The sequence below is a fragment of the Esox lucius genome, chromosome 3, assembly GCF_011004845.1.
Source record: "Esox lucius isolate fEsoLuc1 chromosome 3, fEsoLuc1.pri, whole genome shotgun sequence".
In the NCBI taxonomy this organism is placed as follows: Eukaryota; Metazoa; Chordata; class Actinopteri; order Esociformes; family Esocidae; genus Esox; species Esox lucius.
In genome coordinates this window covers 14688959-14713776 of record NC_047571.1, presented here as the reverse complement: position 1 = coordinate 14713776, position 24818 = coordinate 14688959, and the positions used below count along the sequence as shown (strand labels likewise).

Below are 24818 nucleotides of genomic sequence, written 5' to 3'. Positions count from 1 at the left end.
GCACAACTTTTCAAAGGGCTCCAGATTAAAGTCAGTGAAGTTTCCCACTGGGGTCTGAGGCCAGGATCCCATTAAGCAGGCCTAGCACACCGCCGGCCATAATTGTGTCGGAGAATTCAGAGCAGCGGTTGCTTGATAAGCGAATTTAGGGTGAAATAAAAGGAGGGTGTGAGGCAAGAAAAGAGGGAAGAGGCATCGGGACCCACCATTAAGACACTTTCCTCAGTCCATCGCTAATTTGTTTTAAATGACTATGTGAGAGGTGAGCACTTCATAAAGTAGCCGTCAGGGTGTTAGGCTGCTCTTCATTTGCTGTACAGTGATGTTCTAAAGAATGCTGAGAAGTGAAAAGGTTCCATTATGGATGTTGAACGGCTTTGGATGGTATAATAACAGAGAAACTGAAATTGACTCTTGGAATAGTTGGTGTGAACTGTTGTCCACTATCACCAGTCTGAGACTCAAAACGAAGTCTTCAGCTATGAGATTCTCTAACCAGAGCATTTTTCCCCTGTTGCTATATCCAGACATGCTCTGGGATCAATAGCAACATTTAGATAGTTATTGTGATAGAGAAATAATCTTGAACGTACCCAGATCCAGCCTGAAGAAACTGACATCCGTGGGGTTTAGCCAGAGCAGTTTGGGTAGCAAGGGAAGGTAAAACGCTGTTCTGCTGCAACTGTTGTGACTCAACAGTATTTGTTTATTATCTAGGCTAGGGTGCTTTTTTTTCTTTCAATAAATATTTCACATAAGCAAATGAAGAAACTAATGTAAAGAAAGTAACATGTTCAATTTAATGCAATGAATGCTTGAGAAAAATAAGTATATAGTATAAAATGGCACACAATCTACTTGATTTTATTAAGTATGTTGATCCATTAACATTCACTCAAGATACAAAAAAAAATAAAAAAATAAACTGTTCTTACAGAGATTTTCACATAGGTCTGAATCCTAATTTGAGTTCCATACATTAACTAAACCTCAAAATAAAACATGGATGACAATGCCAACTAGAGAACTGAAAATTCAACATACAAAGCCAGATCAAATGAAGACTCAGACCTTAGTTTGTGACAGGTATACCATATTTGGGCCTGTAAACCCAATACAGGAGCCTTTACCTAGTACTAAATGAAAACCGCTGGTTCAGTAACGACATCAAGTAGATTTCTTCTGTTTTTTCTTCTCTGCCTCCTCTTCCTTCTCTTTTTCAATTTCAGCCACCAGTGTCTCAATTTCTTTGGACTCCAGTAACTACATGGAGCAACAAAACAAAAATGCATTTAGCCCATAAACACATTTGCAACACTATAAATAACAGCACTTTAAAGTCGGAGGAGGCTACCTTCAGTGGCTGGTTTCTTCTGATCACTGCAAGCTCAATGTTCTTCCCACCAGACTGAACCACCTGTAAACATTGATAGAAAATATTTGTACAAATAAAAATAAACCTTATGAATTACAGAAATGCCTAGGGATTAAGATGTAGAGGTCTATATGTTTTACCATAACAATTTGAGTGCTAGACCTCACCTCAAGCAAGGCTTTGATTGACAGCTTTATCGCATCATTGTCAGTGGCAATGGCTTCGTCTGTGTAGTTCTTCTCCAGGAATTCCCTCACTGTCTTAGCACTGCGGCCAATTGCATTTGCCTGAACAAAGGGGTGAGGGGAAACAAGTAAGTACAATCAAGAACACCAATGGTGTGGTTTACATACACCTAAATCCGATCCTTTTGAATTCATACTTGCATAGATTAAAAAACAAAGCTCATAATTAACATATACTTCAGAATCACTTCATATAAAAACATAATATTTGTATAATATTTTTTTTTATTTAAAGCACCTAAAATTTTTATAAAAAAACACTGCACAGCATAGACAGAAATCCCCCAAACACCAATATAAATCTAATTAAATCAAAAAAAAATTGCAAGAACTCAGTAATGGTTGCGCTAAACTGAGGGAGAAGGCCAGACTGAACCGGCAGTGTTTGATATTTCTGAACCTGGTGATCCAGTCACAGTTACAGGTGGCTGGAGGGAGTTATAGTTTTCGGGGCTGCAGCTCCCCCTCCACGATGAACAATCTGGTTTTTGGGATGGTGAGGAGAGACAATCTAAAGACAAAGGGGTTCCCTTGCGAATTTGCTAACCTTCCATGCATGGTATGTTCCTGAAGGGTCAGTCTGGTAGAGTCTTGGGGTCCCATCGTAGTCAAAACCTACTATCAGCGCAGAGATGCCAAACGGTCTGCGTCCATTGCTCTGAGTGTACCGCTACAGAATCAAGATATCAAACAAGTTATTCGTACAGAATGTCCTTCAGTGACCAAACACTCAAGCACCATATGAACCGACTTTTAGGTAACATTGTGGCATGTTATTAATCCACTGCAAAGGCTTATCACAAACGGTGTAACATTTCATTTGAGTTGTGTCAAAAATGGAAACAGTAGGTTATCATACCTGTTTAAGAGTGGCGATGTGTCGTGTTATGTATTCTACAGTGACTGGGTCCTCCACAGTGAGCCGATGACTCTGGCACTCCACACGCGCTCTGTTGATCACAATGCGGGCATCTGCAGTCAGACCTGGAAAAGACAAAAACGTGTTTAAAAAAATAAAGAAAACGACACTAGTGCCAATACATGATTCAGACTGAGCAATGACCTACAGCAACCCTAAAACGATTGAGCAAAGGCAGAAAGCAACTCCCTCCACAAAGCTGTGCCTAACGAAACAGATATTACATGTGCATTAGATGTTAATTGGTATGTATATTGATCTTCCGATGTTTATGAAAATGTAAAGCAAACGCATGACCATGCAGCCACTTACCGGCGAATGCCATGCAAACATGGTCGTCTAAGGCGCAGATTTTGCGGACTGTTCTTTCCTCTTGTAGTTTGGCGACGGACTTCTTCTCAACTCCAAGGACAACAATGTCTTTGCCTCTGATGCCCACCTAAGTAAGGAATTAATAAGAAAACTAGTCAGACGCAGAATAGTTAGCTAAGTAACATATATTTCAGACAAAACATCCAGTCATTCTAATAGGTTATTTAATACAGCAGCTACTCAGAAAAATTAGTTAGCCAGCTAAGCTAACGTCACCCAATTACAGAAATGGCAAGCATTTTGCTCTATCAATCATCAACATTATGGGTGTATTGTAGTGTTCATTCGCCATACAGAAACAGGATTGGCAAAACATTTTTCGCCAAACAGAAAAAAAGAAACGATACGCAGAGGTACCTAATTTAATTTCAAAAACTCAAAATCTGTTTAAAGGAACGCTTTCGAAAATACAACTTTTTGCTATGGATACACCCAGCAAGAAAGCATCACAAGAACGTTAGCTAGCTAACTAGCATGTATTAGCCACGTTAGCTGTAAATGACAGTTATTGTATAGCTATCATCATGCTAAGCTGGTGACACAGCTACGGTAAGCATCGCCATGGTCTCATAACATAAACTTACAGCAGTGGAGCCTTTTTTCACAGCCTCTTGGGCATATTCCACCTGAAAAAGATGACCGTCAGGAGAAAACACAGTGATTGCCCTGTCATATCTTGCAGCCATTATGTTTCTACGGCAGATCCTGACAATTAAATATGTAAGTAGCTACTCGGCAAGGGAATGTTTACTAGCCAGTGTGCAATCACACTGCGCATGTGCTTGAACTCTGAACTTGGACGAGTTCATTTTAAGAATTTCCCCCCAAAAAATATTAACACTTTAAAAGTATGCCACGGAATCTTTTTACTTCACTATTCATAACTCAAAAGCATTTAATTCGCATATTATTTGGGGTTCAATTACCATTTTATAGGTTTGATAATAACGTTTTCTGCACTGTTCGCTATATTCCAATCCCCAATGGCCTTTGGGGCTGAGTTTGGAATGTTCCACTACCGTGAAGGGGTTTTAGGTATGAATAAGTATTTAGAAATGATTCAACTGTATTCTACATATAACGATAAATAATATGTAAATAAAAAAATAATTTCGATATTTTAGGTATTACCGTATTTCTTTCTTTTAAATATCACATTAAAATATATTACAGCTCAATGGCAGTACTGTTCACCCCTGTACTGGACTACTACATTACAGAATAGCATCCTATTCCAGCTAGCTAAGTTGTCTGGCTTGTGTTCTACAGATTTGTTAGCTTTTTAGTTGAATGTTTTAGTTTATTTTGTTTTGTAGGAAAGCACCATGTCGGTGGCGTTTGCACCTCACAGACAACGTGGGAAGGGTGATATAACACCAGCTGGAATTCAAAAGGTAATTAATCTTTATCACGCACCACAAAAGAGATGGAGCTGGAGAGCACCAGCTCCTGCTAGCTAACTAGCCTAGCCAGGTCGAACTGTTAAAAGGGAAATAGATTGGTAACAATGTTGCTAGGGTAAAGGCAAGCGCGGTCAATATGAACTTCGCGGCTATGGGCAAATAATAAAATCATTACGAACATGTTTGGTCGATTCGATGGACTAACATTGCATTTGTTTCTAATATTAATTAAGCTATAGGCCTAGGCTAGTGTTTTCTTAGCTAACTGAATTGTTGGCGTCTTTTGTTAGCCAGACACACAACGACAGAACACTATTACTAGTAGTATTAGCGTTCAGCTGACCCATTGATTGAAGCTAGTTAGCTAGAATGGCAAAGGCGGGCTGACCACTTATTTACAATTTTGCTACCAACATAATTTATTACTGTAGTCCAAATAAGAAAAATGTAACGAGTAGTTGTCATTTTAACAATTACTCTTTCTACATTACACCGGTATTTTCATGCATGTAGTATACCCCCTTCACATTTTATTTAGGCGTTTTGCTGACTGTACTGTTCTCGTTTTCTATAGGCCTACCCTAATTTTCTTACGTTTTTTCTTTCTTTCCTGTTTTTCTCTAATGTTTAAGTTATTGGATGAGAACAATCAACTGATTCAATGTATAATGGACTTCCAGAGCAAAGGAAAGACAGCAGAATGTTCACAGTAAGTTAACCTTAAGTAAAAAAAAATTCATATCTAAGCTTTCAGGTAGCGTACTGTTATACACTTATGTATTTGCAGTCTACTGGTTGCGCCTAATGTGTTTATTTCTGTCAAAAGGTACCAGCAAATGCTCCATAGAAATTTGGTTTACCTGGCCACGATAGCTGACTCCAATCAGAACATGCAGTCTCTGCTTCCTGCTGTGAGTATGGGTCTGGGGCGAAAAAGGCCAATCATGTTAAACGAACTGGGAACATAATTGGATTCACTTGTAAAGTTTTTCAGGAACACATTCTTGTAGTCAGTAATTTTAAAATCTTGAAGCAAGCATAGCCTACTTTTCTTTTTGAAAAACACGATTTTATTTGAAGGTGTCTAATAATATTCCCTCCTCAATACTCTCTTCACCAACGGATAATCTGATAAAATCATACATAGGCCTAGGTCATGGCAAGGTAATCTACTGGCAACAACAGAGCTAAGCTGCAATTGAAGAATAGGTTTATACATGACAGATAGTCAAAACATTTTTGTAGTCTTATCAAGTACAGCTAAATGAAGCCATAATACTAGTTACCTATTCCCATTTTCTAGCACTTCTACGCCGTGGTGCTCGGAATTATTTTTTTGAGCTGCATGTGAGATTGAATGTAATCACAATGTGCCTCGTATGCCACCCAAATGCAAGCTTTCCCCTTTCTCCCCTATTGATGATCAAAGGGGAGGTGTATAATGTTCACCTAGATGCTTTGTACTTGATTTCAGAAGTGTGACTCCCCTACTCCCCCAGAGGTAAAGTTTGAAGTGAGTATAAATGGAGAAGTGGGGGTTGAATAATGATAGCTATGATAGGGTGTCTTGGTTCTCACCATGTCCAGACAGTTTGTTTGACGCTATATGGCTCCCCCATAGATTCCCTAACAGATGGTCTTTGATTTTGACACAACACACGTGATACATGAGTCTTGAGCTACACTGCAGGTGTTAGGCTAATTGATGGCCTTTACGGTGCAATAATAAGTTCTAGTGTAATGCAATGGCATACTCTGTTGGTTAGCGGTCCTTTTTTTTTTACAATTCACGTCGCTTCAGTCTGCTGCTGTGAAATAGACATTATCATAACATGTTCATTCCAGTGATAATCTATCATCTTATGTCCACTGAAAGCCAATGCCATAACCTTTTAACTCTGTACCTAGTACATGTTTTGCTTTAATTAGTTTTAAGATGATTGATGTCACTATGTGTTTTGTTGAGGTGGCATGGTTGTCCATGCATCAGTCTTCAGCCCTCACTCTCCCCCTCTCTTTCTGTGTCATACATGGCCCCTATTTACTGTATCTGTTAAACGGTTGTTGTTTCCCTCTCTCTTTAGCCACCCACTCAGAACATGCCAATGGGTCCTGGCGGGATGAACCAGACCGGAGCTCCAGGCCCCCAGCCCCCCCATGGACACACCATGCCCTCTGAGGCCATGGTCAGCGGTGGCCCTCCAGCCCCACACATGCAGAACCAGATGAACGGTCAGATGCCCGGTAAGTGACCCTCCCCTCCCCATCATGTCCTCCCCTTGTCTCACTCACTAGGGTTGCCTAGCAACACCACAGTGCTCCGAGGGGAGGAGATGGTGCCGGGCGATGATGTCACTTGTTTATCTGCGAGCTGCGCTGGTCTTGTATTCTACTTTGCTGTGTTTGTGTTGGTTTGTTTGTGTCAGGCGTAACTGTTAACATTCAAACTATTTCATCGTGCCACTGCCTAGGTAGACTAATCTTTACAGCACCATACAGCAGATATGCCTGGAAATATTAGAATAGGGAGAAATTCATTTCAGAGGAGAGTGAATGTTTTTAAAGGTTATTATGGAGTATAGGGTAACACATTGCAGATTAAATTATCTGTGGTTGTTTCCTAGGCCCTAATCACATGCCCATGCAGGGCCCCGGGCCAGGCCCCAACCAACCTCCCAACATGCCCGGCAGCGGCTCCATGAACATGCCCCCCAGCAGCCACGGTTCCATGGGCGGCTACAACCATGCCGTGCCCTCCTCCCAGGGCATTCCAGCTCAGGGCCAGATTAACATGACCCAGGGGCAGGGACCCATGGGCAACTATGGCCCCCGGCCCAACATGAACATGCAGCCTAACCAAGGTATAGGGGAATGGGGCTGGTATTTGCTTGATGGACCTTCATTTGTCGCTCTTGATGTTGATGACATCCACTCATAGATTCTTCTTTTCTCACCGGGTTCTATCATAAAACACTGAGCATGTTTGTTGTTCTCCCCCCAGGGCCCATGATGCACCAGCAGCCTCCCTCCCAGCAGTACAACATGGCTCCTGGGGCTGCTGGGCAGCACTACCAGGGCCAGCAGAATCCCATGGGCATGATGGGTCAGGTCAACCAGGGCAACCACGTGATGGGACAGAGGCCCATGCCCCCTTACAGACCCCCACAACAAGGTATGCTGCGCTCCTCAGAGTGGACCACAGGGCCTCGGCCAAGCTGCCTGGATTCACTTGACACAGGGCTGAAACCTTCTCTCTTCTCTCCATCTTCTTGTCCTTTAAGTGGAGCTATCTTTCAGCGTAACTCGGTCGTTGACCACAGACTGCGGTAGCTCAGTAGCCAGAGAAGGAGCACTGAGTCAGGACCACTGAACGTTGCTCTCAGCTCAGCCCAAACTGTAGTCTGGTGACCAGGGGAGGCTCACATTGGAGCTCTCTAGCGAATAAGCAGGCCAAAGTCCCACCACTCAACTTTCCCGCCGAACCCCCCCCCCCCTCCCCACACCCCACCAACCCACCCACCCCAACAACACCTTGAATCTACCTGTGTGTGTGTTGTGTGCCGTGTGTGTATGTGTATGTAGGACCCCCTCAGCAGTACCCAGGGCAGGAAGACTACTATGGGGACCAGTACAGTCACGCAGGACAGGGAGCCTCAGAAGGTAGGAGACCCAACCCTCCAACCAACCAACCGATTGCTCACTCGTAGAACCCACCCAAGCCTTCTCGGTCTAACGTTCATTTAAGGCTCTGATACATGACCCAATTTGTCCTACGGGTCCTGAGAACCACTCCGGTTCAACAGTACAAACCCAGTCATGTTGCCACAGTAAGCGGTGTTGTTCAGAAACTTTCCCGTCCATACAATCGGGCAGTCAGGGCATAATGGGGCTAGATTTGCTGGGCATGTATCCCTCACCAATGTCTCACCAGATTACTTGGTTTATTCCACACAGTAAAATAGAAGTTCTGCATAACAAGGCATAGTATAATGTTAGCAAAAACACAGTAGCTGCGCCATTATAGGTAAACACGCTATTACTTAAAGAAAATACAGCTGGGAGTGTAGCATCTTAATTGTTTCTGTTTTAAAGTTTGCTTATACAGTGTAATGTTACCCAATCACTCAAGAATAAGATCAAAATGCATGTAATTCCCTTGAAACAGATTAAATCAATACAATTGTTGGCTTGCAGTCAAAAGAGAACAATTAGGTATCAGTCATGACAGTGATTCACTAATTATTTCTTAATTTACTATAAAATAGGTCTAATTTAGTTGATTAGGCTGGTTATATCCTAATCAACTTAGGGGATGTTTATATTTGGATGATATTGTAGGCTAACAATTGGTATATTGTTACACTAACTATTGAGAATTGATGACGTACTTAAAAAGAAAATATATGCTCCTCTTGCATAAAATACTAGGCTACAACTCGGGCAAACTCATGCATTAAGAAGTGAATGCCATCACTGTTGATTTTACGAAAATATCCTATAAGAACAGTTTTAAACGTGACTTCTAACATAGGTTAGACCAGCAGACAAGCTTGGTTGCTTGAGTGCGTGCATGCGTGCGTGTCTGCGTGTGTGTGTGTGGGCGCGCACACATGTGCACGATTAACTTATAGGTGCATAGGTGTAGAGGACCTTTTATAGTTCTAAGTAGCTGATGGTGGGACACTAATCTGTGGATGCTGTAAGTGCCCGTAGAGTCTGTGAGAGCCATCAACTGATGATGTATATGCTTGTACCTGACCGCTGCAGTGTTATTTTCCTTGGGGTTTCCTGCCATTTCCTAAGACCTGGAAAAACAGGCTGCTGATAGCGGATGGTAAACCTGCAGATGGGGTGTCAGTGTGGGCTTTGTGGAGCTGTTGAGGCATGGCCAAGGACAGCGGATAAGGGAACTCATACAACATGTTGTGACACATAACTGCTCCCTTGTCTCAGTGGATTGTTCAGTACCACAAAAAGCTGTATAGGAATTGAAATGGCTTTATTTAGGTTTCAACGTGGTTATCATGTGGAAGTAGACCGTGGAGGTTGCCTAACTACTTAGTTGGACGTTAGTCACATTGCACTGTAAGCACTTTGCCTGCCCACCATCCCTCAAGGGCTGTGCGTCATCGCTAAACAAATAGCTATTGAGTTCTGTCTAACCATGATCTTGTTAAGCTGGGGCTGAAAATGTGTACAGCAATTCAGTCCATGGTGTTGATATCAAATGAGGCTTCTAGCGGAAGAGCTTCTACTTTGGCAGAATGCCAAACCCAAGAGTCTGCAGACTGGCCAGATGTTACGTTGAAGGGTCCTGGCAGTAAAGGAGAATAGTTGGACGTCGATCTTTTTTCCAGAGTATTTGCACCCCTTAAATATTGAATTTGCGTCACCAAAAACCATTATTCTGAAATGAAAAACGTTGTCTTGCATGTGTCTCAAGTACCTTGGTTGTACTCTGATGGGAGTTACCGGACTCAAATATTGTCTTGAAAAAATAAGTACATTCTAGAATTAAGAATATGGCTGCATATCCACATTTTTGGGGACTTTCCTAAATCTTCTGCGCATGTTCACTCTCAGCACTGCACAACTGTACGTCATTCAAAACTGCAATATCGGCTACTTTGAAACATGTCCCAACTCAAGAAGAAACTGATTGAGATCAAATGGTTCCTAAGCACAGGGATGCTGCGTGGATGTCTCACCACTGAATAATGATCATTCCTGTGGTGAATGACTGCAGTGGATGTGCAGTCAAACATTATACTAGGCTATTATATTGCGTTCTGTCCCGCGTGTGCACAATACCATGATATGTTGTAGGATGTTCTCTATGAGCGTTGTGGATTAACGTGTGCCAAGCATGATGCTTGCACGCTCCGAAGCTTCTGGAAACTCAAGCTATTTTGGTCTAAATGTGGACTGCATATCCTGAAAATGTCTGCTGCACAGCCTCCTCAGTTTAATTTCCGTCCATGATTTATTACATTTGCCATATAAACAATTACATGCTTTTGGACGCTGCTTAAATGGAAAAAAATATATGATTTGTACAGTACCATTACAAACCTAATCATTCAAAGGTATTTCTTTATTTTTACCATTTTCCACATTGTGGAATTATAGTGAAGACATCTAAACTATGAAGTAACCGATATGCCGACACATGCACAATAAGGGAAGGCTTAATGTGCAGAGCACATGCCCCTTTGCGATATAGTGCCATTTCCCATTGAGATTGGCCCGTCCATCTGCCTGACTTGCGCAAACTCAGATGCTTCGGCCATCTTTGTTACACTTGTCACATACTCTGGCGGCCATGCGTCTTCTGTGTTTAAGGGCGTTACTAACTCTGATGCCTCATCCGTCCATGTAAGCAGCCAATTTACTCCACCTATTTATTGTGTTTCAGCCCATGCCTCTGGAAATGTCTGAGCATGGTGCTCTCCATATTGCAGCCAAAAAGTGGCAGATCAAAATATATTTTCACTAGCCGCACTTTGGCTTGTTTACATCATTACACACCCTGTGCATTCTCACAACCAGCTTCATGAGGTAGTCATCTGCCATGCCTTTAGATTGACAGGTGTTTCTTGTTAAAAGTTAATTTGTGGAATTATGTAATGCGTTAGGGTGGGTGTACAGAAGACAATCTTTGTCTTTTAAGTAGTTGTCCATATTATGGTGAAAACAGCTAAAATAAGTAAAGAGATAAAATATCCATCATCACTTTAAGAAATGAAAGTCAGTCAGTCCGGAAAATGTCAAGAACCATGAAAGTTTCTTTGATTGCAGTTGCAAAAACCATCAAGTGCTAAGATTGAACTGGATGTCATGAGGTACGCCGCAGGAAAGAATACCAAGATTTGCCTATGCTGCAGAGGATTAGTTCATTAGAGTTACCTGCCTAAGCAGTCGGCTATTAACTGCACCACAGATTGCTGCCCCGGGAGTGATGGTGTGGGGGTGCTTTGTTGGTAACTAAATTCAAGGCACATTCAACTCACATGGCTGCCATAGCATTGCGCAGCGATACCCCATCTGGTTTGCGCTTAGTGGCCCTAACATTTGTTTTTAAACAGGAAAATGACGCCAAAGAAACAGGCTTTCTAAGGGCTATTTGACCCGGAAGTAGATTGTTGGTGCTGCGTCAGATGACCTGGCCTCCAAAATCACCAGACATCAACCCAATTGAAATGTGTTGGACTGCAGAGCAGAGTGGAAATCCCACTCACCGCTCCAAGTCTTTCCCAGCTCACCGCTCCAAGTCTTTCCCAACTCACCGCTCCAAGTCTTTCCCAACTCACCGCTCCAAGTCTTTCCCAACTCACCGCTCCAAGTCTTTCCCAACTCACCGCTCCAAGTCTTTCCCAACTCACCGCTCCAAGTCTTTCCCAACTCACCGCTCCAAGTCTTTCCCAACTCACCGCTCCAAGTCTTTCCCAACTCACCGCTCCAAGTCTTTCCCAACTCACCGCTCCAAGTCTTTCCCAACTCACCGCTCCAAGTCTTTCCCAACTCACCGCTCGAAACCGCTCTTTGCTCACAGGAAAAAAACTGCTCCAAATTCGCTTCATTCATTACTTTTGTTTAGTCATAATTCAAACAATCTGTCAATTCTGCGATTATGTAGGCTGTCGAGTATTATATATTTTTTAAATATAGTCAAGTCATACAGTATTTTAATGGTGGCTAGCTTGTTTTTGTTAACAACATGAAGGGATGAGGATACAGTATAAGTAATCAGTAGTCTACAGATCTCTTTTAACCAAAATGTAGGCACTCAAACAAGTAGGATGCCATTATTAGCTTATTATTAATTGTATATGACAATGTCATACTAATACCTTTCCAATACACTTTAGGCTGCCATGAAATCAAGTGTTCAGCGTTAAAAAAAGTGCCTTATAGAATGTATCAAATAAAAATTAAATGTAAATACTTAGATTTCAATTATAATGAAACGGAAAAGCCTTATCAGCATGCAGCCAAAAAGGAACAGAAAATGTATTATTTCAATAGGCTACATGTAAGACATTTCAAATGGCATGCTTTGAAATATTAAGTGCTCAGGATTTAACTAGCTTATACCTTTCCCATATTGGCTTTAAAACAGAAAATGCAAATCTTTCAATTTAAAATAACATCAAATTGATCAGAAATATAGTGTAGAGAATGTTGTAAATGACTTATAGCTGGAAATGGCTGATTTTTGTAATGGAAGGTGTAGAGAGGCCCATTGGAGAAAAAAAATTTGGACAAACGGATCTAAGTTTGAGGTGTTAGGATCACAAAGAACATTTGTGAGACACAGACCAAATGAAAAGATGCTTTGGTGGAGTGCTTGATGCCATCTGTCAAGCATGGTGGAGGCAATGTGATGGTCTGGGGGTGCTTTGGTGGTGGTGAAATGGGAGATTTGTACAGGGTAAAGGGGATCTTGAAGAAAGGCTATCACTCCATTTTGCAACGCCATGCCATACCCTGCAGATGGTGCTTAATTAGAGCCAATTCCCTCTTACAACAGGATGACCCGAAGATCAGCTCCAAACTATACAATAACTATTTATCGGAAAAGTAGTTTGTGGTATTCTGTCTATAATGGAGTGGCCAGAACAGTCACTGGATCTCAACCTCATTGAGCTGTTGTGGGAGCCCTAAGTTAGCTTTATTTTGCACCGTTTTATACGTTTTTATTAATTTATTAAACTCCATGATGTCTTAAGCAATGAGATATGTAGCACACAAGTTGCATAAGCATGTTGGGATGAGCATGCTCTGAACATGTGGAGTAAGTGCTCCTCAGAGCAATTGAGCGAGAGTTTTCTGGCCTGCTCAGATAATGCTCCTCAAGCCAGTCATATTGGGATCGCTCCACTCACCACTCAGCTCCTCTTACATACTCTGATGCTGAGTGAAGGAAAGGCTGCCAACAAGTGCTCAGCATATGTGGAAACTCTTTCAAATCTGTAGGAAAATGGTCCATGTCACTTCCTCATGAATCTGGCTGAGAGAATTCAGTTAATTTGCAAAGCTATCATCAAGACGTAGGGCGGCAACTATACATGTATTTTTGATCTATAACTTTTTGTTTAGTTACCCCATGATTCCATATGTGATATTTCATAGTTTTGATGGCATCACTGTTATTCTGTAATGTGGACAAGTATAAAAATTAAGAAATACCCTTAAATGAGTAGGTATTTCCGAACTTTTGATTTGTACTGTATATAAGTCTAATGAATCCCCTGAATTTGCCCCATTCACTTGTATCTCCTCCATAATGGACATTTAAATAACGTCTTCCCATGTCCTTGTGAAATAATTCTACAGGTGATAGTGGTTACGGGTTGCTACATCCACCGTATCCTGATCAAGGCTTTGATTCCTCACCACAGTACTACCAAGGAGGTATCAATTTAGCTTCACAGAAGTGTACGTAGGGAAGAAGCTAAGCTAAAGACACAATGACTTAAGGAACATTTGTGTTGCTTTCATGGGGACCTTTTTGAAACTTCCCACGTGATAACCGCTATTTTGTTCGATAACTGCAGTAACCGAAAAGCTGCCTTTTATAATTAATAACATCCCTAAAATACACTTTCTGCATCTTCATTATTTTCCCATCATGAAGCCTTCCATGCCAGCTCTGTTAAACTTAATGGAGGTTGTATTGAGCAGGTGAAGTTTGTCTGACCTCACTGTTTTCTGGCTTTGTTTTCTTCACCTCTATGCACATGACTGCTTCTAATGGTTCTTAATTTCTCACTCACATATTTAATTTCTCATGAATATTGTTCAAGCTTAATTTATTTTTATTAATGGCTCATACCAGGCGTCAGGTAAGGATTCTGAAAAGGTGTCGCTATAACAACTCTGTTGCATATCAAGAACCCAGATCTTACTGTTTGAATGGGCGTGCTCACAGTGTTGGTTCTTTTCTCCTGTGGTTCTTGTCTTGTCTGCCAGAGCGAGACCCAGCAGCCAACCAACAGTCCCCCTATGAAAAAGATCATGGTTTGTTAACTTTGTTTGTTAACAGCCTACATCAGTATTTAAAAGAAAAAAAGGAAAAGAAAACATTGTGATCAGGGTTGGGGTCAATTTCCTGTTTCACTTATTCACATCAGGAAGTGAACTGAAACATAAAGTCACTTAGTGAGAAGGACTTTCCAATCCTAGACAACTATTGGTTAGGATTTGAAATGGGATCTTCAGCTTACCTCCTGAACTGAAATGGAATAGACCCTCACCCTGTTTCTGGCCACACTGAGCACTGCTCTACAGTCTCCTGTGTTGTTGTCGACCCTGGTTCAGATATTGGAATGTTACAGACACTGTAATGTCTTTCTTCTGCCCCCTGTAGGTAATGCCCAGTATGGCCAGCAGCAGGAGGCCTACCAGCAAGGCCCTCCCCAGCAGCAGGGCTACCCTCCACAGCAGCAGTACCCTGGACAGCAGGGCTACCCAGGGCAGCAACAGGGCTACGGTGGGTGGCGGCTATGGTTGCCTTTTTTCTTTTGGAATTCCCCATTCTTCTACACCCCAGTTTCGCTGTGCCATTGTTTGTGAATCATTTCAAGCCGTATATCTGTATTTTCAGTATTACTAGGCTGTCCAGTGATGAGAGGAGTCTGAAAGCCAGATGGAATTGAAGTGGAGTTAAATTAGGATGTTGTGGAGGATATATAATTGAGGATCGATTTCTTGAAGTTTAACTAAGATTGGAAATGAGAATAGAATTTTCTCTATATTCAAAGACTCATGTGGAATGGGAATAGTATTACATGGCATATACACGGGGAGAGAATTTAATTAGAAATGACACTGCTCTGACTCGGAGTCAACAGTTGTCCTGTAGGAGGCGCCATTTACTTTCCATTTACTTATAAGTCTTTCATTCCAAATGTAGCACACTATTGTTTTGCTATTTGACATGGTGCATTTACAGTGTTGCTGCACCATTTTGCTACACACTGTCCCTGTGATCAGAAGAGGTAGAGGGCAGACCCTGTGTGGTCCATGTCCCTCCATTACCACCGTGGCTGTGTGGTAGACCGTCCCTGCTCTCACAAATCAACAGATGGAGAGAGTGAGGGAAGAAGAATGACGCAAGCTTACGGGCGATCATATAAAACACCCTTGGTTTTTAAAATCATGTCAGCTCTTCATTCTCTTTCTCTAAGAGCCAGAGGCCTTTCTCTTATATCAGTAATGAGCTGGTGGAGAACGGCAGAGGCTGTGAGGTGGCCTCCATCTGGAACAAAAACACACTCCCACGTGCGCACACTTACACACACACACACACCATTCCTTTGCAGACGAGCCCCCATAAGGTTAAGCTTTGTGGCGGCTGCGCTTGCTTTAAGAGCTCTCTAACAATGTAGCGTGGGCCTTGGTTGACTTGACCCCAGTCACACAGGCAGCATAATACCGATCAGCCTCTTGAACGGCCAATAGCAGAGCGGTTGGATGCTAGCTCTAGTGGCGTAGCGTTATTGTGTAGTGATAAAGTCTCTGCGCTTCTGATAAAGGCACAAGGAGCCTCCTTTATGTCTCCTTGCATTAGGCACCGGAGAAGCCGCCCTAGTTTTGGCTTCAGCCTCGCTGCACAAAGTTCCAGTGATTACAAAGCCGAGCAGGCACGTAGTAGTGTGAGGTCCAACTTCTTATGGGACAGGGCCCTACTGAGACCCACCACTCTCTGGCTGGCTGTCTTTTGGCCGTCGGGAGACGGTTTGGGGGGGTCACTGTCAATTCACACTGAAGCTCTTAATGGTGCCAGAAGAGGCGGTGTCATAATGATTGACATCAAACAAAGCAAAACCCGTCAGCAAAGTGTGATGTTTTTTATCCCAGGTCAACTGTGTTTTTCTAACTATGACATTATAATATTCCCTCTCCTACCCCAATTCTTCTCTGTCCAACCCCAGGTCCCTCCCAGGGAGCCCCAGGCCAATACCCCCAGGGTTACCCCCAGGGCCAGGGACAGCAGTACGGGGCCTACAGGGGCCCCCAGCCCGGCCCCCCTCAGGCCCAGCAGCAGCGCCCATACCCAGGCTACGACCAGGTGAGTATGAGCCCGTGAATAGGCAGGCCTAACCTCAGTCTCCATGCGGCTCCTATTGGTGCACTTAGCTGTTGCCTAGTGATGGTTAGAATTGAACGTTTAGATAGAACCATTACGTTTCTGCAGGGTTCAGGGAGTGTCCGTAAGTTGATCCAAGGGTGGAGGGGGTCTTGTGCATGCTTGACATTGTATGGAGAGTTTAAGATCTGCTTCCTGGAGATGGTTTAATGTATATAGTCAGCTAAAGTGTGGTTCTCCTCAGTTAGGAGAAACCTGGAGTCTCAGTTCATTAATATTTAGAATAATTCAGTACATTGCCTTGGATGATACAGCAAGTCAGAGCAGTGCAATGCAAGGGCTATGTAGTCTCTCCTCCCTAAAGGCAACATATACCTTTGGGAGTGTTACAGGGGAGGGGAGAGCTACATGATGCCCTGTATTTTCTGTGGTCCTTTTGCGGGGGCCACAGCTACACTTTGATTCTTTATCTTTGAATATTCAGGGACACATGAGGAAATAAAGGCCCAGGGATTTGAACCCCTGACTAGCTCTGTAAGAAGCAAAGGTAATGGTTGCTGTGAAGACGTCACCTCAACGTCAAATCTGGACGTCTGACCGTTTGCCTAGCCTTGATTTGCATTTGTCATGTTTCTCCTCCTCTGTCTTCTATTTAAACACCTGATTTCCACCTTTACTTTAACGTCTTTTTGTAACCAGGGGTCGAACTTTATGCTTTAGGTTTTAAAACATACCAAGTCCTATCTTTAGGAGTTTCAAAGTTATAAAAGGAGATTGAATTGACTAAATCAAAGTAAGAAAAATTATTGTGTCATTGAATAATTATGCACAGTATGGAATATCTCATCGTAAATAGTAATAGTAAGTAAATATCGAATTTGAATTTGTACTTCTAAAGAGCAGCCACTTTCGACCCCTGTTTAGAAATTAACCTGTAAAATACTAAAATGTATAGTTTTTTGTTTATTTATTAAATGGCTCTCTATCATCTGAAAAATATGTCAGAGTAGTGTTTCCCTACCGCTATATATCAGTCTAGTGATGTAAAGTCCCTTCCCTGATTTCACGAGGCCATGCTTCCACCTGCTGGTTAAATCCAGCCACTGCATTCATACACAGGAATAGTCTGCATCTGTATTTGTAACATAAGGTTGATGGCTACCACAGATGTGCTTGTCTGCATCCTGTTTAGCTGTGTAAATACGAACATGTCCCTAGTCAATGCCTGTTTGTTCAGATGTTTAGATAATGAAAATGTATTAATACATGTCAGTTTACAGTGCCTCCCTTTCTCCCTCCACAGGGTCAGTATGGAAATTACCAGCAATGAGAGATGGTCATGGCAGTCACTCAGTCACCAAGAGCACTGCTCTGACCTCTAAACTCTTGACCTCTGTACAACTGTAATCTGGACTTTTAGAACGGCTGCCGCTCACACATTCACACTCCTTGTGGTCCTTTACGTGAAGTGTCATTTTTGTAAATGTGGATAATGAGAAGGTTTTTGTCCACTTCCATCACTCCCCTTCTGGTCTGAGTTTTAGTCTCAAAGCAGCAATGCCTTAAAATGAAACAGAGCTGCCTTATCCAGAGCACTGCAGATTTGTGAAACTGGCCAAAAAATAACAAGTAACATTCATTTTTCTGGATACCACAGAGGACAGAAATGTACAGACCTGAAGTTCACACTCTCATAGTGCAGTGTTTCTCAATCCAGTAGACCCCCATCCATAAGAAGCAATAATGCCAGTGGGATTGGGAGGGTTGGGGCGGAGGCCGTGCGAGATGAATCAGAAAGAAATTCTGTCAGGCCGTGGTACATGTCAAGGTCAACATATGTCATGTAAAAATGTATTTTATGCTTTTTAGATGGAAATAACTTTGTATAAGAATTTGGAGACTAGAATTGTTGAATATTGTTTCTTTTTAGTATTACGTCTCAACCAGAAAAAGGAAAAAAAAGTGTAGTGAGGATATTGTCTTCATCGCCCTTTTGTTTATTTGTTCCCCCTGAATTATCTTTGCTTCTTCAGTGACTTGTACAAAAAGTATGTGCTTGGGGTTAATAAATCCGATGCCTTGGTTTTATGTATATAAGAAAGCCCTATAAAAAAAAAATACTGGGAACATACCGATCTTTATTGAAGCACCAGTGCTGAACATTGTTTTCATTGTTGTAACAGAACGATGACCTGTGAGTGGCTGTATTCTGACTTGAGATGTGTGTCTAAGATAAGGGGCTGGACCCATACTCAAAGTCTCAGATTAGGAGGGCTGAATTGGGATTTGTTTTTCCTTTGAAATGACAATGTAATACACGGAAATTGAGCCTGGCCCTAGATTATCACTCCTAATATCAGACGCTTTATGAATGTCCTAGAAGTTGGAAGCAGCCTTGGCGCTTCAGTGTGTTCTGATATTGGCAGCATAAGGGGTATGTTCAGTTGGGGGATATTCCAAATGTAGGCCTAATATAAATTAGGCACATCTCTGTTCCATGTGATCTTCCCGATCGTCTTTTAAATGTTATTTGCATCTTTAGTCATTCTACTCATGCTGAATATTCCCATTATCAGCATGGGGGAGTGCTTTCATCACCTACTGTCTAGTCAGGCTCACTCTTTTATTCAGAATATTTGCCCTCACCTAGCTGGGTTCAGTATGACGACTTTACAAATGCAGGAAGCCATTTTTCCCTGAATAAACTTAAGTTGTTGTCATTCAAAAAATGGTAATGTTGTGAGTTATCCAAGAACTGAAAAATGTGAGTTATGTATAGTTTAACATCATTGACTCAGTGTTGTCTTTTGAAGCTGTTATGCCTTCAGGTTTCTTATGACAACACAGGTAGTGACTGGTAGTGCTACTTCCTAAAACCTTGGGCTTCATGTTAATGTGTACTACTACGCGAACACGCAGGTTACAGAGAAGTACATCATTGGTTTCCAGTCAGCCTCAAAGATGCTAACATTGGTGTTCTGTAGTACGTATGTTGTAATGAAGGGTTTCATTCTCATTAAGCGCCCTGTAGGCAACATGACTGGTTGTTACTGTGTCATTGTGATGTGAAACTGTACAGTATGTCTGAGAAATCGCAACAATAAATTGCTTGACTTTTTATACAACTGTTTTTCTTTGTCTGTTTTAGAAATGCGTGTACATAGACAATATCGTCTCTAAGATTGATCGTTTCCTCATTTTAGATACGACCATGTGTTTCTTACTGTATGGTCATTAGCTCAATACTCTCCCTGCGCCCTGTCATTTTTTGTCTGTCTGGCCCAGATGCATCTGGAGAGGTCCAGGGCACATTTGCACCCCGAATGACCTCCCCTATCTCCCCCTTCCTCTCTGTTCACCCTCCGGGGAGAGGGACTACCTGTCACGCAGTGGAGGGATACAGATGGTACAGCAGATGTGTGGCTGGAGCATGTGACCAGTGTGGCGATAGCGTTAGGAGGCTGATCATACTGTGTCTATAATCCGTGTGTTCACGGGTGTGTCAGAAACCAATCGGAAGCGAGCGCCAAAGAAAAATCTGGTTGAATTAGCGTTGGTTTTCAGTCTTCTAACATGTAGCGTATGGGTGTTTATGTATGAGCAGGGCTCAGGGTGTGGTGGCATCTCCCAGTCACTCCAGCACCATCCTGCTGCTCCACAGCTGGCCGCCCCACCCTTCCCAGCTGCCACTGGGGCTCCCACCGGCCCCACGGCTTGGCAGACACGCCGTTTTGGGCGCTCCCCCACCAGCCCTCCTTGGCAGCTGCCGCCCTCAGCTGCGCACCCGCAGACGGGAACAGGGTCAGACAAAGTCACTCCTCCTGTGACTGGGGCCGCAAGGGGCAAAGAGATGAGGGGATGGAATGGGCTGAGCGTGATGAGCAGGAGTCTATCCTTATACCCTTCATGTTCCAGAGATTTTCTTTTGGGCAGCTGGTCTGCCTGGTCCAGTTAGCAAGGCACATTTCTAAGCGTAATAGGATAGTAAGGGATGAGTATCGCCAGGCTGGTCCTGCTGATCTTGGTAGCAGGACAGAATGGTTGGAAGCTTTATGGAATCAGACTTGAGGGTGAGGTGAAACAGTTTGTTGTCGTCCCTCTGTTTGTGTCGTTCTGCCGATTATGGAAACATAGCTGTGCCCGCAGGGAGAACAGGAACAGTCATTGTCCCAGATTACATACAAAAAACTAAATCAAACCAACAGATGTATGGCCAGAGTGCATAACACATTTTGCCGTAATTGGGGTCTGTCTTGTTTTTGCTAGTTGAGATACCATTTGATGAGTCATGCAACCTACCACTCAGTATTCAGTATAATAATCAATGTTCATCGTGAACTTTTAGTCCTGGAACATACTGTATATGCATGCATTGTCCACAAGGCAAACATTAAGTTGACAGTTTTAGTTCAGAATAAGATTATCTTATGTCAATATTATGATCATTAAAATTCAAGGCACCTTCCAGGAAGCATTCTAACCACGAAGGGGGAAATGACATTGTGAGCATATAGCTGGCAGGTAAGATGTGATCTTCCTTTCTCCTCCCGAACTCCCCCTTCTGTCCCTCTCTGTCAATGTGACAGAAAGTCTATGGGGAGGGATAAGTTTAATTGGAGATGTGTCACACTAAATAAATGGTTTGACTGGAAGCTTGAGGGAGGGGCCTAGGGGAGGCAGACTGCATTGTTGGGACAGGGATGTGTACCGCTTCAGGGTGAATTGGGGCTATGGTAACCTAGCCTTCACAGAGTCCACTCGACAAACCACCAGCAGTTATTAAACTAACTAATCAGCCGGTTGAAGATTGATTTGTTGACTAGATTATATGAAAATGTACTAGAATCTATTGTTGAACTTGAAATATGAAAATATGAAGTGTTGGCAAACTTGTCGATGTCGAAGTGCATCTATAAATTTTTTGACTAAATCCGGTGGAAATAGTTTTCCTGATCTGCCATCAATTTCAATCCTGACATGTCATCACAAAAATCTGTAAACATAATTGTGACACAAACAATTTTCATCTCCGGAACGATTTAGCTCCACAAAATTGTCTTTGTCAATTTCTCTTCAATTTCTGTTGAGAAAGAAACCCAGCCACTCCAATCTGCCTGTACAACCCATACATGAGCTAAGAGAACCTTCAGTGTTTTACCAATGTTAATATCCATTGTCCACGGAAAAAACTGTTTTTGTTGATGGTGCTTACTCACACGTGTGTACATATGTAGAAGATTGTATACCTGACATGAGCTGTGATTTACCCTCATAGTGTAGCCAGATAATTGGACATGACAACATCATATGCGGTCTCCTAGGGGAATTGCAAAGGATTTAGACTATTACGCTTCACCACAAAGGGCCATCATGTGGTAATTCATTCCGTATGAATAATAATAGATCCAGAACATTTTCAGAGGAACATGTCATGGTGTTTCCTCAGTGACAAGTTCACACTGCTCTAGAAAAGGTAGGAATGACAGTAACCGCTTACAGATGGTGTTAAGAAGTACCTACTTCACATGCATCATTATTCCAGTCAGATGACCAAAAAAACAATGATAGTGTACTGAAAAGCAGTAAGTCAACTGAAATGTGTGTTAGGGACGTACTGTAAGAATGACAGTATTTTGTATTCATACAATCTATTGGCTTCGTTAAAACCAACTGCTACGTCTGTTGCAGTTTAGCCATCAACTCAAATGAACAGTGTGCTGTTTTTGTTTGTGCTCTAGCCTCATAAAAGTTGTGCCTCTGGGAGAAGTAGCAGGTATGTTGATATCAGTATTCCCACAGCCTGCATAATTGCAGTAATTTGCTTACCCTTTGGGTAATCTGTAAACATGGCTGTTTTGATGTTTTTGGCATCTTCCATTGGCTGGGCTTTCTACTCCTCCAGTGAAGCCCCCATCTCAGCCCAGGGTGACACAAATAGATTCTTCCCCAGAAGGCACACGTTCTTCCAGTGTGGCGTGATCAATATGGCCCAGTCCACACAGGGACGCTGGCGGCATTAAAAGCGCCCTGTGAGTCGCCTCTCGCCACACCAGCGTTTTAGGGAAATACAGCTATCGACCATCGACTGGCCCCTGACTGAGCATTAACCTGGCTAAGAAATTAGAACGTGCTCATCTGGACACATCTGCTTGCAATGTTCCCAAAATGTCTGGCCTGGGGAGAAGGGGAAGGGGTTGTGGAGGGTAGAGGGTCCCTGCTGGTCCGGATGATGAGTAGAGCCCTACTTGACGCCCCCGTTTGGCCGGGAATGATGGGGAGAGGCAGTGAGAGGCGTCAGGACGCCCAGGACTTCCATTAGAAGAGCAGGTTGGTGGCGTGGGTCGATGTGGCCCGGTCTGGTCAGGGGTACTCCATCTCGGCACAGTGTGGTTCAGATCCCTGTGATGAGGAGACAAAGGGGATGCTAACCCACGGATAACCTGAGGAGGAGGTCGAGAAGAGGGAGAAGGCAGGGGGTTAGGGCGGGTGTGTGTGGGTGGTGGGGGGGGGGGGGGGGTGCTGAGGGAAGAGGGAGAACACGTTGTCCGCGGTCTGGCCCTGTAGACTTGAAGGACCTCTGTACTGTTGGATCTTGTTTCTCTTTTCACTGTGGTGTCTGTTCAAAATGTCCTCAAATAATCCTATCTCTTCAGGGATGAAGGGAATTGCTTATGAAGGGCACTTACGAAGACCACCTGGAGTGAAGTCAAGAAAATCAGAACAAGAGTTCGGTTGAGGTGCACGGTTGAGGCCCTATGTTTAAACCAGGAGCTGAAAGCATTAAGTTGTAAAGGTAAAATGTTCTAGGTGTGTTAACGTTTTTCCTTTTTTTTCAGGACATTTCCCACTTAAAAAGCTGCATTTCTGTACCTTCATTCATCTTTATTTTATCTTCTGCAGCCACCCACATTGATATGTTGTACCATTTTCTATTCAGGAAAACCAGAGTTACACACATAACAATTTGTCTCGAACAGTTGTGTTCATGAGTTTTACTGACAAATGTAAAATGTGTTAAAAATTCACATCTGTGTTAAACATTCACACATTGCAGTGAAGTGGAATCAGAATTTTTTTTCATAGCAAGCCATTTGCAAAACATGAACCAAAACCTAGCATGGACAGGGATTCTTGGCTAAGAGATTACATTTATTTTCATACTTTACTGACCTCATATCTAACTGACCTCATATATTGTAAAAAAACTGAAAATCATATGCAAACCATGTATTACCTATCAGATATAGGGAAGACACCTCAACACCTTGATAATGTATGAAACATTTTATGAACATCTATTTTGGCCATGTACGAATGAGTGTAAAAAATCAGTTTGAATAGAAAATATAATAAATGATGAATGATAATAAAGGTACATTTTATTGTATTGTATAATATGGATTGTAGCATTCCCAATTGATTTTGCTAATTATCTTATACGCACTGTCACGCAACTGTATGCATTTGCTTAAAAGAAGTATAATGAATGAATGGGAAAATACTTTTGACCATTAAAATTAATTTATAAAAAAGTTGTACAGTAAATAAATTATTCGCTTTGTGGGAAATTGACTGACAATTAGTCGTTGACGACTGTGTGAAGTTTGGTGTTTTTGATTTCAACTGTGATCTTATTACAGTTTACTATAAATATAAATATATAGTTTTTTCTTAATACGTGATTGGCATGTACCTCCATAAAAAGCATAAATAATCAAAACGAGACAATATGAGGTATTGATTTCAAACTAAACCACTCTCTGGGACAGGCATATTGCACAACAAATGAGTAATTATATTTGACTGTGAGATCATAGCCTATTTAAAAACACACACAGCTGCGCGTCTAGACTGCTTGAAAATAACAACCGCACTAATAAGAACTATTCTATTGTCCATACGGCAACATTTGACCCAATAAAAAAAAATATGTGTGTATGGTTTGGAAGCTCTGTCTCTCAACCTGCCTTACTGCAGCAGTGGGAAGCTTGGAAGTTCTCTGCCCCAGTTCTTCATGTCCTTGAGAGTTGTACCTTCGGGCCGGGGCCAGTGGGGTCCTGTGGTGCACGTGTGCTTGGCGCCCAGACACTCGCTGTACTCCGCCACCCCCGCGTGGCTCTGGAGAGACGCCAAGCTCAGAGGGGTTGTCCGCGCAAGCGGGGTAGCGCTCCGTCGGAGAAACAGCTCCTCTCCTCAACTCCTCCTCTAGTTCTCCGTTTCCCGTCCACCCAAAATAAACACTAACATAGAAAACACGACATTCTATGTCACACCTAGAACGAGAGGCAAATTGAGAGAAAATTGTTAATGATTAAGTAGATGATAATAAACAGTGTTTACTGGTCTGTAAATGAATAAGTGTTTCCATTTTCCCCTTTTCTTTTTGCAAAGGGTCACACTACAGGATATCATG

The 24818-nt window shown here is 42.5% G+C and overlaps 2 protein-coding genes and 1 long non-coding RNA gene across 13 annotated transcripts; 1 reads left to right on the top strand and 2 right to left on the bottom strand.

Annotated features, from left to right (window-relative positions):
• Window positions 1–838: 838 nt before the first annotated feature.
• LOC105018818 (proteasome 20S subunit alpha 8) lies at window positions 839–3676 on the bottom strand. The gene is made up of 7 exons (XM_010884553.4): window positions 3496–3676; window positions 2852–2978; window positions 2480–2604; window positions 2168–2290; window positions 1543–1662; window positions 1355–1417; window positions 839–1263 (listed from the first exon to the last, which is right to left on the bottom strand). Exons 1-7 carry the CDS (start codon window positions 3595–3597, stop codon window positions 1168–1170), a joined length of 756 nt encoding a protein of 251 aa, XP_010882855.1. The 5' UTR covers window positions 3598–3676; the 3' UTR covers window positions 839–1167.
• Window positions 3677–4122: 446 nt separating this feature from the next.
• Window positions 4123–19523, top strand: ss18 (SS18 subunit of BAF chromatin remodeling complex). Of its 11 annotated transcripts, XM_010884584.4 has the most exons (14): window positions 4123–4305; window positions 4947–5023; window positions 5141–5225; window positions 5789–5827; window positions 6399–6558; window positions 6939–7175; window positions 7316–7486; window positions 7897–7974; window positions 13651–13728; window positions 14287–14334; window positions 14684–14806; window positions 16251–16387; window positions 16890–16952; window positions 17709–19523. In XM_010884584.4, exons 1-13 carry the CDS (start codon window positions 4237–4239, stop codon window positions 16905–16907), a joined length of 1320 nt encoding a protein of 439 aa, XP_010882886.2. In that variant the 5' UTR covers window positions 4123–4236; the 3' UTR covers window positions 16908–16952; window positions 17709–19523. The 11 variants fall into 11 exon arrangements, with proteins under 11 accessions (XP_010882886.2, XP_010882878.2, XP_010882870.2 ...); XM_010884576.4 differs by lacking the exon at window positions 16890–16952 and having other exon boundaries at window positions 5792–5827; XM_010884568.4 differs by lacking the exon at window positions 16890–16952.
• LOC109615629 lies at window positions 18498–24492 on the bottom strand. The gene is made up of 2 exons (XR_002196627.2): window positions 24369–24492; window positions 18498–22804 (listed from the first exon to the last, which is right to left on the bottom strand). It is a non-coding gene; the product is annotated as an uncharacterized LOC109615629 (long non-coding RNA).
• Between the last annotated feature and the right edge of the window lie 326 nt (window positions 24493–24818).